The sequence below is a fragment of the Amblyomma americanum genome, chromosome 8 (genome assembly GCF_052857255.1).
Source record: "Amblyomma americanum isolate KBUSLIRL-KWMA chromosome 8, ASM5285725v1, whole genome shotgun sequence".
Lineage (NCBI taxonomy): Eukaryota > Metazoa > Arthropoda > Arachnida > Ixodida > Ixodidae > Amblyomma > Amblyomma americanum.
In genome coordinates, this window is record NC_135504.1 from 74853622 (window position 1) to 74876331 (window position 22710).

The 22710-nt window shown below is 48.7% G+C and overlaps 3 protein-coding genes across 3 annotated transcripts in view; 2 read left to right on the forward strand and 1 right to left on the reverse strand.

Annotated features, from left to right (window-relative positions):
* The window catches only part of Ttc26 (tetratricopeptide repeat domain 26), a 227643-nt gene that overhangs the window by 72774 nt on the left and 132159 nt on the right, over positions 1 to 22710 (forward strand). The window lies entirely within an intron of this gene.
* Positions 10198 to 12738, forward strand: LOC144101541 (uncharacterized). The gene is made up of 5 exons (XM_077634709.1): positions 10198 to 10779; positions 11526 to 11655; positions 11729 to 11863; positions 12006 to 12098; positions 12727 to 12738. The coding sequence occupies exons 1-5, from the start codon at positions 10352 to 10354 to the stop codon at positions 12736 to 12738; spliced, it is 798 nt and encodes a 265-aa protein (XP_077490835.1). The 5' UTR covers positions 10198 to 10351.
* On the reverse strand, positions 14093 to 15225 carry LOC144101542 (uncharacterized). Its single transcript, XM_077634710.1, has one exon. The coding sequence runs from the start codon at positions 15223 to 15225 to the stop codon at positions 14149 to 14151; it is 1077 nt and encodes a 358-aa protein (XP_077490836.1). The 3' UTR covers positions 14093 to 14148.

The following is a 22710-nucleotide window of genomic DNA, read 5'->3' on the forward strand; positions in this document are numbered from 1 at the left end:
AGGATAAAGCCTGTTTCCCCGGGGCGGCGGCGGGTCCGGTTTTTCTGGTCGTCACTCAAAGAGCATGGCTGGGTAATTGATGATGCCGCTGTCACGGGTCTCCGTCTACGCCGCGCCGTCGAACGTGGATCCTCGTAGCACACACGGAATGTCACACTCGCTCACCCTCCAGAAGAATGTTCTCCGAACATTTGAGTCCACGCAGCTCCCCTTGTCTTTCTGAATCGCCTCGCACAGTGCGTCCGACAAAACACTTTTCGCTGCACTCAACACCACTGCACAACACCATATGCCTCCGCTGTCAATACTGGCGTCTCCAGGGGCAGCACTGATCTTCTTTTACAGATAAACATGAAACTCAGCACCCAAGCCTCTCCTTTCTAGTCCAAACTGGACGAAATAAATTTACCACAGTTACAAAGGAGCTCCCACTTCTAGCACGATCACGGCACAGACAAAAATATAGATAACGAAAGGAAGTAGGGCAGGTTCTGCATGCGCTCCGCATGCTCTCCTGTGAAGGTGTTACTTAATGACAGAAAGGTTTTACTACCAACTCCGATAACTTAACACATAAGCACATAGCAATGTTATGAGCTGTGGCATTACACAATTCTAACCAGTTCAAAACTCCGCTCTGTTTACGCCATTAGTCCGACTTAGCTTTCCGATTTCGCAGCGGATATCGGCCTTCATGAGTCATACTAAGTAAGTCTGTGCCCCTTTGTCTGCTTTGGGACTCGCGAGGGCTCGTGGCAGGAGCCTCTCCTGGCGTTATCTGCGCGGCAACCTCGCGCGCTTCTCCTTCTAGCAATGCATGAAGTAAATCCGGTGGCATTCTGGCCGTCACCTCTGGCGCCTGCCGAACAGATGCAGGAGAGGGCGTTTCTGGCGAACTATCTGCGCGCTCCGCTTCACTTCTGTCCCCATCAAAATCCGCGCTTTCCCTTTCCTCATTTCGTGAATACTGAACCGGTGCCGACTTGAGGCGATTTGCGTGTATCCTTATCAAACGCCGGTTCACGTCTCGGACTCTGAAGTTTACCGGAGAAAGCTTCTCGACAACCTCGCACGGTCCTCTCCACTTCGTCTGGAACTTACGAGCTAGCCCAATCTGCCTTTGGCAGTTTTCAATGTACACGCTGTCCCCCACATTAAACGGCGCGTCTCTAGCACTGCGATCGTGCACCTCCTTCCTGCGCTTCGCCGCTTTCTTTAAGGACTCCTTTGCGATGTTCCTCGCCACTTGCAAGCGCGATTCTAGCTCAACCTTATAGTCGTCCAGTGAAGCGTATGGGACACGACGGGGGCCCTCTGGCACTTCACTAGGCTGGTCCGGGTCTCGGCCGTAGAGAAGAAAGAATGGCGATTCGCCCGTGCTCTCGTGTGCTGCGGAATTGTAGGCAAACATTGCATACGGGAGCCACAAATCCCAGTCCCGCTGGTCGCGCGAAACAAAATGCGACAGGAACCCGGCCACGGTTTGGTTCAGTCGCTCCACCGCGCCGTTGCAAGCCGGATGGTACGGTGTTGTCTGCTTCTTAGCGATCTTAAGCAGCTCGCAAACTCTCCTCATTAGCTGCGACACGAAGTTCGTTCCCCGATCTGTCAAGAGTTGCCTCGGGGGTCCATGTCGGAGCACGATCTGTTCGACAAATGCTCTTGCAACCGTGTCTGCCTTCTGATCTGGGAGTGCTACCGCTTCCGCGTATTTTGAAAGGTGGTCGGCAAATACTAAAATGTACTTGTTTCCGGAAGTGGTCGTGGGCAATGGGCCCATTATGTCCATACCTGTCCGCTCGAAGGGAGCCGAAACCTCAGGGAACGGCTGAATTGGAGCTGGTCTTCGTCCCTTGGGTGTTTTTCTTTCGAGACAGGAATGACACTTCACACAGTAGTCTCTAACATCCCGTCGCATGCCACTCCAAAAGTACAAACGCTCCACACGCCTGCGTGTCTTCGCTACGCCAAAATGACCGGCGCATGGCGCATCGTGAAACGCGCGAAGAACCCTTTCTGTCCACGACCGAGGTATGACGACTCTCTCCCAAGCGGTTTTCTCTGGTCTCCCTTTCCTGGTTGGCCTCGTGCGCCGACACAGGGTGCCGTCTTTGCCAATGAAATAACCTAGCTGTTCGGGGTGAGACGGTGCGTCCTCTAAGCTTTCGATTATTCGCTTCAGGTCCGGATCTTTGCACTGCTCTGTGCGTAATTCGGCGGGGTCGACTACGGGGACAAACTCATCTATAGCTGCCACGGCAGCTGTGCGGCTGAGTGCATCAGCATTCAGATGCGTCTTTCCTGACTTGTGCTCAACTTCAAAGCAGTATTCCTGCAGGTGTAGATTCCATCTAGCGAGTCGCGAGCTAGGGTCCCTGACACTCATCACCCATTTCAGAGGATGGCAGTCTGTGACTAGCTTGAATTTGCGGCCGTAAAGGTAGCATCTGAAGTGCTTTACTGCCCAGACAACGGCGAGGCACTCCCTTTCCGTAGCTCCGTACTTTTGCTCTGTGGGGCTCAGCTGTCGGCTAGCAAAAGCAACGGGATGTTCTTTGCCCTCGATAACCTGAGAGAGCACGGCACCAACTGCGAACTTTGACGCATCTGTGGCCATAACGAAGGGCAAATTAAAATCCGGGTGGCGCAACAGCGGTGCACTCATTAGCTTCCTTTTCAGGGCCCCAAAAGCATTCTCCGCGTTTTCGTCCCAGCGAAAGGCGACATTTTTGGCTGTTAAGGCGGTGAGCGGCTTAGCGAGCTTGGCGAACTCCTCTATGTGCCTTCGGTAGTAACCGATCAGGCCGAGAAACTGCCGGACCTGGCGGACGCTAGTCGGGGATGGAAAATCCGAGACACACCTTAGTTTCTCAGGGTCCGGTCGCACGCCGTCAGCTGAAACAACGTGCCCGAGGTATTTCACCTCGTTTTTGAGGAATTGGCACTTAGAGGGCTTCAGCTTGAGACCCGCTCCTCTTAGTCGCACCAAAACCTGCTCAATATCGCGCAAATGGTTCTCAAAACTGTCACTGTATATGATAATGTCATCCATATACACGAAGCACAGCCTCCCCAGAAGACCTGCCAGGATAACATCAGCGGTTCTCTGCCAGACAGCAGGGCTGTTGGCCAGACCCATCGGCATTCTTTTCCATTCATAGTGCCCTGAGGGCGTGTTGAATGCCGTTTTCTCGGCATCTGCCGGATCCATTGCTATCTGCCAGAATCCCGCCGCCATGTCCACTACCGTGAAGTACCTGGCAGAGCCCAGCTGAGAAAGCGTCTCCTGTATATTGGGGATGGGGTATGGATCGATGCGAGTTACGGCATTTAGCTTGCGGTAGTCCACTACCAATCGATACGAGCCATCTGGCTTTTCCACCAATAGTGCTGGTGCTCCCCAGGGTGACTTTGAGTGTTCGACAATGCCGCGATCAATCAGGTCCTGCACCTGCCGCTCCATCTCCTCACGTTGGGAGTAAGGAATCCTGTACGCACGCTGGTAAACGGGCGATGAAGTGCCGGTTTCTATCCTGTGCTTTATAACGCCACAGCAGCCCAAATCCAGGTTGGACGCGGCGAATACCTCCGAGTAGTCGTTCAGCAAACCAGCCAGAGCCTCCCTCTCCCTGGATTTTACGTGAGAAAGATCGAACGACACCTTTGGAGCAGCCGAAGGACTAGCATGCTCTACAGTTGCGAGTACCGTATCGGTGGGCTCACGTTGCTCTATCGCAGAGGTGAAGAAAGCCAATGTTTTGTTCTTGGGAAGGCTCAGTGGCTGCTGGCTACAGTTAACCACCCGTAGGGGCACTCTGTGGGCGTCATTAACTGTCACGAGGCACGCGGCTGCCTTCAGGCCATTGCTGAGAGAGTCGACCGGCTCAAGCACTCCCACGGCGCCGCTCTCTACATCTGAAGGCACAAACGCGTAAAAAATGTGCTCCGACCAAGGAAGGACGACCGCCTCCTCGACCAGCCGGACGGCAACCCGCGAATATACCTTCTCCAATGATCCCACTGTTTGACGGGTGTCAATATCGGTAATGCGAATCTCAGCCCCTCTCCTGTTCAAAAACGGAACTTTTGAGCCGCCCGCATTAACCTCTTCCTCAGAGAATGAGACTACTACCTTCCCTTTTCTCAAAAAATCCTGCCCTAATATACCTGACACTCCGTTTGGCAGAGACACCGTGTCCGGGCATACGTAGCAGGGGTGCTCCAATGCAATTCCGCCGAGAGAGAAGTGTAACCGGTAGAGTCCACTTATGCCAAGAGGATCCCCCGTTATGCCTACAAATTTGGTTGCCATACCACCAGACGCTTCCAACACCTCGCGGTCCCCCTTCCTTCGAAGCGTGTTAAAACTGCTCTCCTTAAGCAATGTCACCTTTGACCCCGTATCTATCAACAATTCCATACAACAACCATTTAACTTGCAACGCACAACAGGGCATGCCTCGTCGGCCACACAAACTACCACCACCTCATCATCTACTGCTCCCTCCCCACGCTCCTCAGGCTGGGGAGGACTAACTAGTTTTTTGACTCGGTATCTGGAGCCCCGCTGTAGGCTTGCTTAGGGTGTGTCTCGCCTGCTTCTCTTTGTGGCTCCCCACGGCGCACGTTTTGGCAGAACCTGGCGATGTGTCCGCGACCCTGGCAAGCGAAGCATACGATTTCTTCAAAATCTCGCATACCGCGCCTGTAGCTTTGTGGCGGTCTCCGGTTTCCAGCGAATGAGCGCTGTTGAGCGCGCGCTTCAACCTGGCGTTCTACCTGCTGAGATAGCAGCTGTTCTAAGCGATCTAATCGCTCTGTCAAGAGAGCAACCTCAGGGTTGAGCACCGCTCTCTCTATGACGCTTACTCTCGCTGCGGCTGTCGTTAACGCCTCATTTCGTTCCTCATCCAATGCAGCCTCCACGGCTTGGTCGAAATTGCTCGGCTTGCGCGAGAGCACGAACCGGCACACGGGGTCATGCAGACCAGCCACGAACAAAGCGGTCATTTCCTCTTTAAGTAGATCCTCCGCGTATTTCTTCCTTAGCTGGTCTCCTTCCTCCTCCCTGCTTAACGTATCGCGCGCTAGGCGCTGAAGCCGCGACGCAAATGTTCGCACGTCCTCCCCTACCATCTGTCCGGCGTCACGGAACCTCTGTACCCGCACGTGACGTGGTTCAGTGTCGAAATGCTCAAACGCGAGCTTCTTAAATTCCGCAAATGATTTTGTGGATTTTACTTTTTCGTCTCGCCATGCAAAATCATGAGCAGCTCCTGCCATCTTACACCTCGCCATTCCCAGCATTTGAGCATCGGACCATCCCCCCATTTTCCCAATCTCTTCTAGCATGGAAAAGAAATCGCAGATTGGAACCCCTGTCTTATCTCCCGTAAACGTCGGAATGACGCTTCCTAATGCCAGCATGCTTGCTCCGAGCGACGGCTGTGGAGTGGGAGCTCCCTCAGATAAAGACATTTTTTTTTTCAAGCCCTCCGGTGCCTCAAGCCTCTCAAATGGGGGTAAAAGTCCCACAATCAGTCCCGTGATTCCCTTTTGATTACAATTTTGAAGTCATGAATGTCGCAGCATTCAGAGGACATTTGCTTTTGAGACCCCACTCCTGACACCAGTGTGATGACCCCCATAATGCGCAGGTCCACACGGGACGGAGAGGCAAAGAGACACCGTATGGCTCAGTTTAAACAAACAGGTATATTCAATAATTACACATGATTAAGGTTATACATCAGAGGCTGGGGCGTCCGAGCTTACGTGCCGACGACTTCATGGGGGCGATGGAGTGGCTCCGGAGTTGGGCTCGAGCGGTTGCTGGCAGAAGCTGCACGCCGTCGGGCTTCGGCGCTGAAGGCCCTCTTGGCGAACGATGTCGTCCTCAGCTCAGCAGTAGAATTTCAATAGTCGTCCGTTTCTTCGAGGATGGTTCACAAACCCTTCCTCTAGTGTCGTTCGGCTTGGAAGATGAACAGGAGGCGAGCTTGTAGATGATGACAGCAGAGCATAATTTTACAACATACATATACAGAGAGTTAAACTGGAAAAAGCAGAACTGAATTTACAAAAGAACAAACTTTGCACTTCTTTACTCATCGACCGGGCAGGTTAGTGCCTAAGTAGCATCACATTACATGCTAAGCATGGAGCCCCAGCTCAGACTGGACTGCATCCGTTTACATGTGCTTTTAAGCACTTGATTAACAAAGGACTAAGGGCGGTCATTTCCAGTGGCCCGCCCAAAGCATCAATTCTCCAATCCAAAATAACATGCGAGATGGGGACCACCCCTTTGGGTTGGGCTTAGCCTCGAACCCAGAGTCTGTTAACAATACAAACTAAATAAACAACAAAAACGCCACCACTCTCTCTCAAGTGAGAGTATACACAGGCTCTCTCCTCGGAGCTAATTCACTAGCGCCTGTCTTTCCACATTCTTGGCGAGTACTGCCTGTCCGCCATGACACGTGTCCGTCGCGGCCCTTCTGGGAAGCTGTGGGTGCCTTCCCGGCGATAGCCCACGACAAAGGGGGGGGGGGGGGGGGGGAGGGAAAGAATGTCGTCTTCGCGGTAGCGCATAGCGTCGGCTGTGGTACGGAGCGCTCTGGCCCGCTGACAGCTCCCTTGTCCTGGAATGTAACCGGAAATTGGGGAGGATAAAGCCTGTTTCCCCGGGGCGGCGGCGGGTCCGGTTTTTCTGGTCGTCACTCAAAGAGCATGGCTGGGTAATTGATGATGCCGCTGTCACGGGTCTCCGTCTACGCCGCGCCGTCGAACGTGGATCCTCGTAGCACACACGGAATGTCACAACAGATTCTGTCAAAAGTTATTGACAGTGACGTCAAAATGACGAAACGATTAGACGTCATCGCTTGACGCAACGAGGAATCAGCCAATTACAGCAGGGCGGCGCCCCGAGAGCATTTATTTGTACGGCGATGGGCCGTCTGCTAAATTTTTTAAAGGACTTACGAAATATGCAGCGGTCAAAATAACTAATATTTTATTTTGCCAAAACATTGTGTTTAAAGTTCGAAAATATTAAGCAAAACAAAAAGAGTTCGAAGATGTACTTTTAAATTTGCTGGTGGGTAACTTTTGCTGCCGCGGGGATGCGCTGACGGTGGTAAAACGTCAAGCCGCTTTGTACGGAAGCAGCCGATTCTACGCCGTGTTATTGTTTTTTCACGCGGCGCCAGAAATAAAGCTACTGTGTGGTTGACCTAAGTGCGCAGAAAAATGTGAACGAATGCAGTGAAAGCTAAGTGCCTGCCGAGCGAACTTGCAAGAAGCGCACGGAACGAAATCGACGAAGAGAACTTGTTGAAGTCTGTGTTGTTCGGCTCTTTCGATCGATGACTAAAATGCCAAACGTTGTGACGAGTGGTTGTTTGTTTCTTTCCCCTTGGGCAACAGAAGACGGCCACGAAGTGCCATTTGATGGGAAAAATAAAGTGCTTTGTCAGCATAAGCGTGTCTTACTCATATGTAGCTGTGGGTCACAGAGGCGACCGTGGGAACCCACCCCTTCTGCGCACTAACTTTACAAATTGCCTCCAACACCCGCTGCACGCATTTGCTCACCGTCGGTTGTGCGATGCAGACGTGCGCCTCATTACCACCGGCAGCTTGAAAGCCGCCGGTAGCAAAGAACCGCAGTGCACATACCACCTGCCGCCGCACCGACAACGCGCTCGCACGCGCACCTCCCACTTCATCGGCGACTTCGTAGCATAGCCACTCTACCGTCTGCTTCTCCAGTGGAAAAAGGCGTCGAAACAGCCCGTCCGGCAAGTGAAACGTGTAATCAAACGCGTCTTCGTGCGCCCTCCTTCGCCGTTTCTCGCGCTGGCGCAGCAGGCTCAATCGCATCGCCACGTACGCCGCCGCCATTTTCTGTCAAAAACGCAACAGTCAAATTTATTATCTCTAGACTGTCACAAAAAACTGTCATTTAGCGCCTGCATAATTAGGTGTGCGACGTCACCACTTCTGCAACACCCGTGACGTAACCTGCAGCCACCCATAACGCAAAAAAGCAAAATGGCCGCCGGCCGCGACCGACCAATAGGAGTGAGGCTAATTGAAACCTTTTTGACAACTTTGCTAATTGGCGGTTGAGTAATCCGGCCCCAGGCCCAGCAAGAGTATAGAAAGTAAAGATAAACCACGCAAAACCAGGGCTAATGGTGCTAGAGAACGATAATTCGTGGTTAGCCCCAAGCTAAACCGCCCGTCATTTTTTTTTTTGCTTGCACGTCTACGCATTATCCAAACACTAAGTGTTAATTCCCTACCATGCCTGCAAGACATTTGGTTCATAAAATCAGGCCCTCGATTAGGTGGTTAATACGTCTCGCCATGGACAGAAATAAACCAAGAGATGTCCCATTCATTTGAAGAGCAGTACAGCTTTTCGTTTTTTAGCATATCATACATGCGAGGCAGAGCGAGTGATAATTCAGACCAAGGTAGTTAATAATAATAATAATAATAATAATAATAATAATAATAATAATAATAATAATAATAATAATAATAATAATAATAATAATAATAATAATTGGTTTTGGGGGAAAGGAAATGGCGCAGTATCTGTCTCATATATCGTTGAACACCTGAACCGCGCCGTATGGGAAGGGATAAGGGAGGGAGTGAAAGAAGAAAGGAAGAAATATGTGCCGTAGTGGAGGGCTCCGGAATAATTTCGACCTCCGGGGGATCTTTAACGTGCACTGACATCGCACAGCACACGGGCGCCTTAGCGTTTTTCCTCCATAAAATGCAGCCGCCGCGGTCGGGTTCGAACCCGGGGTAGTTAAGCTGCTTTTTTATTTCCATGGCAAGACTACAGTGGTTGGCTTTGCCCACCACATTGCGGCACCGTTTTCCTACACTGCAATTACAGCGAAAATTGAAAATGGCGGCTGCGTTTCTATGGAGGCGAAACGCTAAGGGGCCGTGTGCTGTGCGATATCAGTGCAGGTTAAAGATCCCCAGGTGGTCGAAATTTTTGCGGAGCCCTCCACTACGCACCTCTTTCTTACTTTCTCCTTTCACTTCCTCCTTTATCCCTGCCCTTACGGCGCGGTGCAGGTGTCAGGTGACATTTAAATTGTACTCCAGTTTTAATCCAGTTCTATCCCAACTGTATTCCTTTCTAGTTGGTTTATGGAGTTTAATGCCCCAAAGCGACTCAGGCTATCAGGGACGCCGTAGTGGAGGGTTTCGGATAATTTCGACCACCGGGGGGTTCTTTAACGTGTATGCATGGCGACGCATAGCACATAGGACACTAGCATTTCGCCTCCATCGAAATGCGACCGCCGTGGCCAGGATCGAACGCGCGTCTTTCGGGTCAGCAGCCAAGCACCATAAACACTCAGACAGCGCGGCGGCTTTTCTAGCTGGTTGTACATTTGTTACTCTTCGCCGATGCTGAGGAACCACCCGATAAGTTCAAATAACGTTCAATAATAATGATGATTGATTTTGGGGGAAAGAAAATGGCGCAGTATCTGTCTCATGTATCGTTGGACACCTGAACCGCGCCGTAAGGGAACGGGTAAAGGAGAGGGTGAAAGAAGAAAGAAAGAGGTGCCGTAGTGGAGGGCTCCGGAATAATTTCGACCACCTGGGGATATTTAACGTGAACTGACATCGCACAGCACACGGGCGCCTTAGCGTTTTGCCTCCATAAAAACGCAGCTGCCGCGGTCGGGTTCGAACCCGGGAACTCCGAGTCAGTAGCCGAGCGCTCTAACCACTGAGTTACCGCGGCGGGTTACAAATAACGTTCAAATATCCGCATTTACTTTGCCCGTCGCACTGCCGGGGCCTGCTATTCGAAGAAAAGGCTCGGGCGCTGGAATGACGGTGAACGCTTGAGTTGAAAGCGACATCATTAACTTCCAGTCTTGAAACTTTGGTGTTTTATTTCCTCGATCCCAGTTGACTATTGTAATTACAACTTCTATTTATGTCTGCAACCGCTGCTCAATTGAAGCTTCAAAATGATGCATCGGCCTCCCCGAGCAATGCACAAGATGGCAGCGGACTGCCTCTGGGCTTCCCCGATCGGCGGTCACAGAAAATGGCGGCTAGCAGCCTCTCTCCTGCCTCGACTGAGTACTGCTAAAGGCGCCCAACACGGTGGGTATGCGCCTTTTCACTGTTTACAAACACGCGCCTCTGGCGCTCATTGGCTGCTCCCACTAAACTTCCGGCGAAGAACTTCCGGCAGTGTTTTTCAGGCGGCGCGATACGGAGACCCCGACTATCCGTGCGTGTTTTGAGGCTGTGCTTACGTTCATTGTGCGTCGCTTGTACAAAAATAATGTCAAGTGATTATTTTAAGAAGCTGGACACCGAGGCGCAAGTGCGGTACCGCGCGAAACTTTCGTTCAGAGGCGAGGAGCTGCCTGACGCTCTCGACGACGACGTTGTCCGGTTCGCCTTTACATCGGGCCCACGAAATCTGCCGCCTGTGACAGTAGCAGATATTTATTTGTATCTTGTGGAAGGCGTGTGTTTTTATACGAACGAACAGTTTAAGTCTTACAAACTTGAAGATGCGTACAACGCATTCATATGCGGGAAGGTGAAGCAAGTGAAATCTTTCAAGGCGGGAGCGCACGGAGACGGCGTTGTTGTTATTGCGGCGACTGTGGAAGCCAGTCAAACGCTTTCGAAGTCTTACAAGGCGTGGTGCATCGTGAAGGAGGATGGAACCATCGAAAGTGCGCATTGCACTTGCATGGCCGGGTAAGTAGGCGAATCATAATAAGAGCTACAATGCCATGAGCCTTTACCTTGCCTTATTTTTTATTTTTATGAATCAAACCACAAAGAATGGAGACTTTCCCGTTTTCGAAAATTCTGTACTAGTTGCGTTACAGCGCAGAAAAGCGCTACTGTTCGCCTAACTATGCGCGTGTAATGAAATGTTTGCCATACTGCCGTAATTCGTCATTGTAAACTTTGTTTCGTGCAGCCGCCCGAGCGCGGCTTTATCGCTTTGCTCGCCGCATGCAGATTTGTCCAGAATTATCTCGTTTTGTTTGTGACACGCTGCCGCATCTGGGCTGTTCTAGATTGTACTTGTCATTTGTAACATGTTATCTGTAACTTTCCATACTGTCTATTTCGAGGATCGCCGAGAGCGCTTGTGATCACCGACGCATATTATTCATTCGTGGGGCGCAACTCAGCCCAATAATCCGTTTGTTCAGGCAGCTGTTATTGGTCTCCATGCAAGTCTGCTTTATTAAAGCCACTACTTTGCGACAATATTCATGTCATAGTTAGCCAGATCATTTGTCGATGCTTGACTGCATGATGTTGCATTCACCCTAATCGAGTTGCCTTGTGGATGACAAAAGTCGTCAAATCTCACCCTCCAGCATTCTTTTGTACAAGGCATTTAAACTTTTTCAAGGGCCACAGTTCTCACCAATAATTACAGTTGTTTGTGAACTTTTTATTTCTCATGTTTCCTACTTATTTTTCAGCCTTGGGGAATGCTGCACACACGTGGCTGCACTCTTGTTTAGAGTTGAGGCAACTGCGCAGTATGGCCTGAATGACCCGTCCCCAACTGATGTTGCATGTAAATGGATTGAGGCATCAAAGGGAAGCACAGTAAGTCTTTGTTTTCATTTTGCCATGAACAGAGTTGTGAGCAAAATTGTAATTGACACTGAACTTTCCACAGGCAGCACCAGTCTCGGAGATTGAATTTTTTAAGCCCAAAATAGGCCGTGCACCACCCCAAGTCAGCGAGGCACCAGACTACTCAGTGCCAGTGCTCACGGATGAGCAAGTGTCAAGCTTTCTTCATCAAGTGAAGGTAAGGACTTCTCATTAAATAAATTTTGATACATACGTAGAGAAAGGACACACACAAAAAATGCTCACTGTTTGTGCAACTGTAAAGAACCAGATCCACTGACATTGCAAATAGGGCACTAATTCCAATACTGTTTTTTCAGGAAATTGCACCAAACACTTTGATCCTGACTTCAATCTCTGACAGCGAGGACACAGATTCTGCCCCTGAGACAGCTGCCCTGGAACCTGTACGAGTGGGCAGATGCAAGCAACTCTCTGCGAAACCGCCTCTTGCTGAAATATACCAAGACCTCGACATAGACGAGGGAAAAAAAGTGGAACTGACAGCTGCATGCTGTAGTGAAATTGAGGAAGCTACTAGAGGCCAAGCAAGGTCACCAAGATGGTTACAAGAACGTCGAGGGAGGATCACTGCCTCTGTAATGCACCGTGTCGCAGCATGCAGCACAGGTGCAGCAGGCCTTGTTGCGGAGATTATGGGATACGTGAAGACGCCTCAAGTTTCCAACCTGCGGTGGGGCTCCGAAACAGAGAAGAAAGCTGTGCAGGCATTTATAGAAACGGAGTCTCAAAAACATGTGGACTTCAGTCTTCGAGACTGTGGTCTTTTTATTGCAAGGAGCATGCCTTTTATTGGAGCATCTCCAGATGCACTAGTGTCTTGTTCATGCTGTCCAAAATCAGTACTAGAAGTGAAATGCCCTGCAACTATGAAAGATGCTTCACTGACGAAGGGCTTAACTAAACTGGCATATCTGAATGAAGACTTGCAGCTCAAGCATAACCATGCCTATTACACACAAATTCAGGCTCAAATGGCTCTAACTGGGCTGTGTCAGGCATATTTTGTGGTATTTACAGGTTCCTCTCTAACAAAAGAAATCATAAGCTTTGACGAGACATTTTGGGCAGCTACTAAACTCAAGGCAGCAAACTTTTTTTTCACCTACATATTCAATGCACATCTTCAGTCAAATCGAACGTGCAAAGAAGACATGTCACTGCCGAGGCACCAAGTTGGGCCACATTGTGGAATGCTCACTCTGTGAGGCAACGTTTCACCTCAAGTGTGTAAAACTTAGACGCACACCTCGACAATGGATTTGCACTGCATGTCAACATAATGGGCAGACTGCTGATGAGTAAGGACAAGGCCAGAGGAGCTAGTGCTGCTGCTTTTCACATTCCCTCTTTGAAGTGTACAGGGTCTGTTCGCTTTACTGAAGTCGTGTCCTCCACAACAGCTGAAAGCGTTGCCATTCAGGCAGCTCTCAAGAAGCTAGGGTCTTGTACGGCTCAACCTGTTGTTATCCTGTCGGATGAATAAAAATCTGCCCTTCAAAGGTTAGAGTGTGGGTTCCCTACTGATGCTTTGTGTCTTAGCGGTCTAAGTTTGTTGCATAATCTGAGCAGCAGAGGCTTCTCTATACGCTTCCAATGTTCAACGAGTGGCCTCGCATACAGGTCGCGCTCGCGCTAGATTATGTAATTTAGTTACTGTAGGTGCCGCTACGGTGGAGCAATTGTAGGCAGAAACCTCAAGGCTAACCCTGTAGCTTACAGCATCTCAACTTAAGCACAAGCTTTTTTTTTTTTTGCTGAACACTCCAAGTGTTATATTTTATCACATTCGAAAGGCAGATAAACACTGCTTGTTTGACAAAATATGTTCACTTCAAGGACTAATGTCGGATGCATTTGTCGGATGTGCAAACTCAAATATAATAGATTTTAAATACAGTACGCCTTCACGTCCCAAGCAGGGAACATATAAAAAAAACTGATACAGAAGCAAACAGCAAGTAAAAATTTGAACACCTGCTCTGAGGACAGAATAACTATACAAGCAGAAAACAAAAAGCCCAATTCTCAACATGTGAGAACAAGCAACAGGAAATACTTAAAAACTGAGTCAAACAATATGCAGTAATTGACTGCAGAGAGTGCAAGAAAATAGAATAAACAAATGTGAAAAGATCAATGTGGGCAACATCAACAACATGAATTATTGTGTACACACAGTGCAGACACATTTGATGTAGTAGAAAAGATAAATACATGCAATGAAAAGCACGGTCACACACACATGAGCACTTGCTGTTCTATCACAGTGTGTGTACACGTAGTGCAGACACACTGGAAGTAGTCGAAAACATAAGTACACACTATGAAACTATATGCAATGATTGTCAGTATTGTCACACACACATGAGCATTTGCTGTTCCATCACAGCATGTCTGTATTCATGTTTCCTCACAGCACCGCACTTTCGTGGAAGAGAGTTATGAAGCACTTCTGCGCTGAGAATTCTTAATGATAGGGGTTTGCAGATTAACTAAAGCAGAGCACACCACCACCACTTTATCTATGGTTGCGAGGTTCTTGTCGCCAGTCCTCTTCACGAAGTTCAAAGGCAGCACAGTCTGGAAAATTCTGAAAACTTTCAATCTTTGTATGGCCCTTTCAACATGGATGCGCACGCTAGAGACTTTCCTAGACGTTGTGACCTCAGCACCAGGTAGCTGGGCACGATTCTTAGTCAGTGATGGCATGAGAAGTGTTGCACCTCGTGCAGCAAACATCTCACCGCATCTAAATCCTCGGTCAACAAGAAAAACATCCCCTTCCTTGACCTTGTCTAGGAGACCACTGCGTAGAGTAATCTCCTTGTCAGGCGTCCTGCCTCCCCATGCTTTTGATACGAAAGTTATTGCTCCTGAAGGTGATATTACAACTAGTATTTTTACTGTATTATGGTGTTTGTAATGAGAATATGTCTGGCTCCTTGCTGTCATTAATATCGGCCTTTGTATGAATACTTCAGTACAATCAATGATGCCAGTTACACCATCAAAAAAAGGGTCCTGAAACGCCGCTGGCCGATTAGCTTGAAGTGTCTGTCGGGAAGGCCAGATTATCAACTTTGTCATGTTTGCAGCAAGAACATCAAGCCATGCATGAAAAATTGAACTGACAGTGGCATTTGAGATGCCAAATCTGCATGACAAATCTTGGGTAAGGAGACCCAAACGAAGTCTCATGAGTACCATGATGAGTTGTGTTTCTGCATCAAGCCATGTGGCACATGACGGCTTCCATGCTGACAGCACAAACTGCAGGAAAGCAGTGAACATGGCTGTGGATACAAACCCTGTGTAAAACTTTACTGTTTTGGCTGACCGCATTACCACTTCTTTGGTTATAATAGCATGGTTTGTATGCTTGTTTTCAAGTTCAGCAGCCTTTTGCTTAGCTGCTGAACACTCTTCCTCCAGAGAGGCCAAACGCTGCTTAAGCCTGCCATTCTCTTCAATAAGATGGGATATATTCTGCATGCTGAGGTCAGTTTCTGTTTCCATGTGGCAATTCTCTACCACGGAAACAGTTGCAGTCGCAGATAGTGCAGTATCATCCGCGTCTTGTCCTGCGCCAGTCGTGTTGAGCCCACAGTCAAGCACACTTGTCCCAGGATTACATGCAGCAGGTCTGGATGCTTCCTTCAATCCATCCTTTCGAGCAGCGCGTTGGAACCTAGAAATTTTCTGGGCCACATTTCCCGAGGCACGATAAGGAAATATAGAGGGGACATAGTCGGGATGTGTGGGGTCAGATGATGGTTTACCTAAAGAAAGAAAAGAATGTTTGAAAATTAGTAGCCACATGTGCACTCCCAAATGCAAAAAAAAACAAAAAAACTGGCTGAAATGCACCAAAGCAATATTGCCCAGGACTTCTCTAGGAAAACGAAGAAACACTAAGGGTTCCTTGGTATGATTACATACTTTACGTTCTGCATTTGTAAGTAAGAAACTGCACAAAATTATTGAATCAAGCGAGTTGGAAGCATTTCACTCTTTTTACCAGCACTTGCAGGCGATCGAATGAATTTCTCCAGCCGCTGAGAATAGTAGAACAAAAAGTGCATCGAATGATAATCCAGCGTTTTTGGATTTCGTCCCTGTAGAAAAGTTGATGCAGCGAACGGGATCGAACACACGACCAGAAGGTTAGCAACAGACGCCTGAGCAATCGCGCCAGATATGCGCATAAAAGAACACCAACCGAGTTAGGCATTACAACAATAAGATGCTTGGGCCCGCATCGCAGCAAAAACTGCCGCTCATAAACTAAGCATCAACTAAGCGCTCGATTACTAAGCCGGGATACCTGGGTTCGATCCCGGCCATAGCGGCAGAGTTTTGATTGACGCGACACGCGTCTAGAAAGCGACGGTGTGCTGTGCAAATTCAGTACCCATTCAAAACCCTGAGGTGGTCTAAATTATTCTGGAGCACTCAACTACGCCGTTTATCATAGGCTGAGTTACTTCGGGACTTTAAATGCCCGTAAATCACACACACTCGCATTGCTGCATGATCGAAACTGCACTGCAAGCGTCACAAGCTGGCTAATTGCCCTGGAAATGGCTAAGCGACGCCTTGCACGCACAACTAACCGCAAAACAGTGTTTCCTTACTTCACGGTGCAATTTTTACTGCTAGAGATGCAGCCGCTGATTAGGCGAATGCGGTCGCGACGATTGCCAACCCGCAACGTTCAATCCAGTCAACGTTCAATCTCAAAGCGCACATAAGACGTGCAGGAATTAGCTGCGGCACAAGCAGACATCATAAATCTGTTCTCACCTTGAACGAAATGAGCAGAACAAACATGGGAGCTTTTCGTAGGCATCCATCGGTCCCGCCGAACTGCTGCTATCCAAGCGTTTCTACGCTCGGCGTCTGCCGGAAACCTGAAAGTGCGCACCTGCGACAGGAGGTTGGTTCCAGGTCGCAAGCTGCAACCTGGCACACAACAGCACGGTCCACGTCGTGATGGGGTCACGGAAGATGTTTTTCCACCCGAAAACATAATGCAACAGGGCGACCGCGCCGTACTTTGGCCGTGCTACAAACACAAAAGAAAAACTCGCCTCGACCCTGCGGCTCGCTCGCTCGCTTCGCGGGGAGACCGGAAGTTTCCTGGGTGTCCATCCGGTTTGCGGCGCTGTGGCTCCCCCTGGCGGCTATGAGCCCGTGAAAAGGCGTATAGCATCCCCTCGTCATCCCCTTCGACTGACGTGGCGGCGACGGATGCGGCGCCTGCAGTCAACCTTGAAATCACCCGAGGAGGTGTTGTCAATACCTGTTTTCCTCTCTACTTGAAATTCTCTTAAGTCAACCGGTTTGGTGCTGCGTAGGCTCGCAAGGCTTAGCGACCTTTCAACCGGTTTGAACCGAGGTGCGTTAAAACAGGAGCTCGCTCATTTCCGAAATGGCGCTCCTCACGCGTCAAGTGAAGTACTGGTGACAACCAGAGATGGGCATCGTCCCGAGGGCGAGCCTTCATGAGGGCGTCCTCATCCTCACCTCATAAGTATTTCAGTCGATGAGGTGGGGGTGGGGGAGGATGGGAGCATGAAAATTAGTGAGGACGAGGGTGAGGGAGGAAAGAGATGGTGAACTGTATGTATGTATGTATGTATGTATGTATGTATGTATGTATGTATGTATGTATGTATGTATGTATGTATGTATGTATGTATGTATGTATGTATGTATGTATGTATGTATGCATGCATGTATGTATGTGCGTATGTATGTATGTATGTATGTATGTATGTATGTATGTATGTATGTATGTATGTATGTATGTATGTATGTATGTATGTATGTGCGTATGTATGTATGTATGTATGTAACTGAGGGTGAGGGAGGGAAAATATGATGAGGTCAGGGTGAGGGAGGGCAAGATTCACTGTCTGAGGGTGAGGGTAGTTGCCCGATCCGCACTCCTGGCTAATGTTTTTTATCTGTGCAGCCGCTATGAATTCCAGTTTCAAAGCACTACTTCTATGAGTGAAGATTCCTGGGGAAGACGCAGTTCTTGCAGTCTGGGGGACACGAGGCAAACACGAAACGCGGGTCCGCATACCTTCTCCGTCGCCGCGATGTACTACTACACCGATGAGAATGCTACGCCGAAAAAACGCTTTTCTAGTTTTGGAAGTGCTTCAGTATCGATGGCAGATGTCCGGGCTAGCAAAAATCTTTTCCTTCCTTTTTACTATTATTTTTAATAAAGCCACTACCACCACCAGTTTTGAAAATTGTGTAATGTCTTAGGGGAAGCACCCTGTACAGTGCGCTAACAAGGGGCACTGGCCGAGCCGTGTGGGTGCCCGCCGGTCCAAATTGAACCGTGGTACCGCAGTCAACATTTTCATTATGAGCCCTGGGTCTGTCGGATGATCAGAGTGCACAGTAAAACATGTAGAAATTATACCTAGTAAAGCTGTTGAATTCCTTAGTTCTAAGCCGTGGTTGAACAAAGTCTGATATCAGCTCATTGAGGTTTCAAAGAACTGATTGCAGCGCGAAAATTGCTTCTACGAAATTCCACTGTCCAATCAAAGCCAGTTGGTGGAATTTTTAACGCGACAGCGTTAAGGGCCCCGTGTCGCAAAAAAGCCGGTGACGTCGGCGGCGTTGGCTGTGAGCGAAAAATCGTCCTCCTCCTCCTCGCAATGTAGGCCACTGCCCCGACAGACGGCGCGCGACGGCAGCGCCTCCCGCTCGTCTCGTTCGGGCGCAGTGGGGCCGTGCGGGCCCGCAGGAATCACACGGTGAGCTGCGAACGCAGAGCACATCCAAAGCGCGTTCACCACGAAGCTTGCGGCTTGCTGCCCGTTTGTTCGGCGCATCACAGGGGCGTAGCCAGGGGGGTGGCTTATGGGGCTTCAGCCCCCCTCGAAATTTTTTCGCACTGTTATGCGAAGGAATGTGCAGAATAAAGATGTCGTTTGTTAGTCCAGCCTTGTCCTGTGTAGTTCCCCTCTTGTCCCTCATCTTTTTCCGGCTGGTAAAATATATTCTTCGACATGCCATACCAACTGGCCACCATTCAGCCTTGCTGCATGGATTTCAGTTCCGAAACTTTATGGATATAAATTTCTCATAAACTTTGTCCTTTACATAGTGAAAAAGCAAGAAAAACGCTAAATAAAATGCTCTGTTCCTTCAAGACCATAGACGCGTAATTAGGAAAACGTATGTCTATTCATTAGCCTTTAAAACCGCAGCAAATTTTGTCGTTCATTGTAACAGCTAGCATCACGATCAAAATTATCATGCGAATACGAAAATTGCGAGGACATCAATGACCAATTTGACCGAGCTTGCCCATTGAAAGCCCGGCAAACGCGGCGTTTCCCACCAAACACACTGGATATTGGGTAGTAGGACAACCTGGGGATCGTTAACGTGTGCAGTGCGATGTCAGTGCGCGTTAAAGATCCCCAGGTAGTCGAAATTATTCCGGAGCCCTCCACTACGGTACCTCTTTCTTCCTTTCTTTCACTCCCTTTTTTATCCCTTCTCTTACGGCGCGGTTCAGATGACCGCCGATATGTGATACAGATACTGCGTCATTTCCTTTCCACACACAAAAAAAAAACAATTCAACTTGTCGCATCATGTGCGGCTTTCGTTTGTCCTTTTCTTGTCTTTTTTAGCTACCTTCTTTTACTTCCTTTTTAAACCAGACCAATACTCTTCTTTAATTTTGTGTGCAGAATGACTGTTGCCACTTTGCAGGCAGGTAAAATGCACATTTTTGTATTGATTTCTGCATTATTCCTCTATTATTCTATCCATATGGTGCTGTCGCTACCACAGCATGGCCCAAATACATATCACGATTTCTGCGATCATAGTTTTAATTTTGCAGGATAGTCTGTCTTTACATATGCCTAAAGGTTACCATCTGTGATAGCACTATATGTTTATTTGGCTTGTGTGACATATTATATAGAGCAACTTTAACTTGGGTATGTAAATTTATTAGAGAATATACGAATATTTAAGTGTCTTCTTGCCATTTTTTGTGTATACATGCAGTGAACTTTGTTCTCAGCGACGCTTTTTTTGCCCTTTCTCAAGCTGTACCTTCGCATTTGTGATATTCCATTAATAATAATTGCTTTTTGGGGAAAGGAAATGGCGCAGTATCTGTCTAATGTTCGGCGGACAACTGAACCGCGCCGGAAGAGAAGGGATGAAGTAGGGAGTGAAAGAAGAAAGGAAGAAAGAGGTGCCGTAGTGGAGGGCACCGGAAATAATTTCGACCACCTTGTGCACTTACATCGCACAGAACACGGGCGCCTTAGCGTTTTGCCTCCACAAAAACGCAGCCGCCTGGTATTTCTTTGTATCATTGCATTTATAATGTATATTTTGAAGAACTGCTGCTTTTTATATGTGGTCTCTGTTGCGACTGTAATATCGGTGCAATTACAATAGTCGACCTGTGACAGCTGCGCCCGCACAATACATTGGAACGAAGGACAGCGTCACTGAGATATTTTCCTGGCCAGTGCATATGTACAAAATTGTAAATAAGGTTCTCGAATGGCAAAGATTCATTAAAATATTTGTCCTAAACTTAATCATTCATATCAGCGACATGCACTACTTTGTCGGTTTCTAACTGGTATAGTTCTAAAATTCATGACGCATTTTCTGTACTTACTAGATAGACAAAAAATGGCACAGTTTTCGGGACATACGAATATAGTCTTTTATGAAAAATACATTTTTACTTGTCCAGACAGTGCGTAGCGTTGAAGAATTTGTTTCCAGCGTCTAATACAGCATAGTATTGGCAATGGAAGTGCAATTATGAATAATGTATTTCTTCCCTCTGCAAATTCTATAAGGAGGAGGCCGTGCTGCAACATGAGCCCCCCTCGAACAAAATTTCTAGCTACGCCACTGGCGCATCGGGTTTGTCGAGAGCGATGTGCCGACGAACTACGACTGCAACTTGAGCCCCGCGCGTTTCGGCAAGGCGCCTGGCAGCGCTTCTACGTGATTTGCGTCCGTGTCGTCGCCCGTAGCAGAGCGATTTGTCTAGCGGGCAAGGCGTCGCGCCGAACGGGCGATGGCGTTCCATGGACTCCCTGGCAGTGCTGCAACAAGCTGTCGTGCTCCACTCCCAAAGGCGAAGCTTAAGCGTTCTCCAATTTTTTTGGGCCTCAGCACGCGAGCGTACTCAATACAAAGGCCAGTTTTGTTTTTCATTAGTGCGTTGTAGCAGGGAGTGATGATTAAATACAGGAGGCAATTTTTTTATTTGTACAACCCCGCGGACCATACAAGCACTGGGTCCAAGCAGGGGGAAAGAACAAATCAAGAATCGAGCATTGTCTTAACTTAAATTGGTTTCACATACAAATGCAGTATCGTTTTCACATAATGAGGACAGATTAGCGCATACATGCTTACCATTTTGCCCAATATAGAACAGCAGAAGTGAAAACAATTGGCAGTGGCTTAGCTCGGCTATGCCAGGATATACGTAGCGAAAGGTAATCTGCCCTGGTTGAGCTTGTTGTGGTCAATCTATGTTTAGCATTGACAGACATTGGGTATACAGATCTTTTATTTCGCTTGACAGAGACGAAAACTGCTCGGTTGTCTGTGAAGTAGCATGCAGTGGTCTCAGTTTTGTGTACACAGTATTTCGATCTGGTAGAGTCTCTTTCGTATACAAGGTCTATAGTAGTTCCCCACTGTGTAGTCTCGACGCGACGGTCCGAAGCTAAATTAACGTCAAAACTTTTTTTTTCATACACTGACTAAGAGAGTCCTGTTTCCTGTTGAAATCACCCAAACTCACACACAACTGTGAAACCGTGCCGTAGGTTGGTATGCACGTGGCAACCACATCAATCGTCTGCTTGACAGATGTTCCCGGTGCCACGTAGACTCCTTGGATGATAACGCCGCTCTCCAAAAGCCGAACACAGCAGGCCTCACCGTTCACCGCGATCGAAGGGAGATGTCTGACGGCGGTGATACCTTGTTTCACGTACACACAGACTCTGTTGTTGTCTGTTGTTGTTGCCAGGAAGAAAGAAAAGGAAAATGCACAGGCCTGCTCAGTGGCTCAAGCCGAGCCATAATCGCTACCACGTGCAGAGAGTAGGAGAGTTGAAAGATGGGATAGAAAGACAGGATAGTAAAGACGCGCTAAAGACAAGGCCAATCCCGGAGGTAGTGCAATACCGGGCCAACCGGTGGCGGGAGTGAAGCATCCTTCAAACTCTCCGTCACATTTCCAAAAATAAGTCCATTGGACCCGTAACAGATACTCTACGGGGTCCGGACATTCGCATAGCCAGTATACACAGACTCCAGCGTTAATAATAATAAATGGTTTTTGGGGAAAGGAAATGGCGCTGTATCTGTCTCATATATCGTTGAACACCTGAACCGCGCCGTAAGGGAAGGGATAAAGGAGGGAGTGAAAGAAGGAAGTGAGAGGTGCCGTAGTGAAGGGCTCCGGAATAATTTCGACCACCTGGGGATCTTTAACGTGCACTGACATCGCACAGCACAGGGGCGCCTTGACGTTTTTCCTCCAAAAAAACGCAGCCGCCACGGTCGGGTTCGAACCCGGGAACTCCGGATCAGTAGCCGAGCGCCCTAACCACTGAGCCACCGCGGCGGGTAGAGAAGACTCCAGCGTTCTTATTTGGTTCAAATCAACTGCCCCGCGACAACCACAGGATCGGAAGAGTTAATATTCTCTTGTCTATACCACCGTTAGCAGCGGCTGGACTCTCTTCTCTGCATGCATATTACACGTTGTGATACAGCCGCCCATTACGTCTCCGCCTTTTATACGCAACGTTGCGCATGCGACGCGTGGTTCAGGTGATAAAGCGGCGTGCGGCGAGGCGGCGGCGAAGCGCGCGGCGCAGCTGTTGTGTCTCCCTGGTTACCATGGTACCGGCGCGTGCGCACATCTGCTCATCCACGTGACGTCACACACGGCTCCGA

Coding starts and splice junctions, on each gene's coding strand:
- LOC144101542 (XM_077634710.1), bottom strand. CDS start 15,225: ATGGAAACAGAAACTGACCTCAGCATGCAGAATATATCCCATCTTATT.
- LOC144101541 (XM_077634709.1), top strand. CDS start 10,352: ATGTCAAGTGATTATTTTAAGAAGCTGGACACCGAGGCGCAAGTGCGG. Junction 11,656..11,728: donor AGGCATCAAAGGGAAGCACA/GTAAGTCTTTGT, acceptor AACTTTCCACAG/GCAGCACCAGTCTCGGAGAT. Junction 11,864..12,005: donor GCTTTCTTCATCAAGTGAAG/GTAAGGACTTCT, acceptor CTGTTTTTTCAG/GAAATTGCACCAAACACTTT.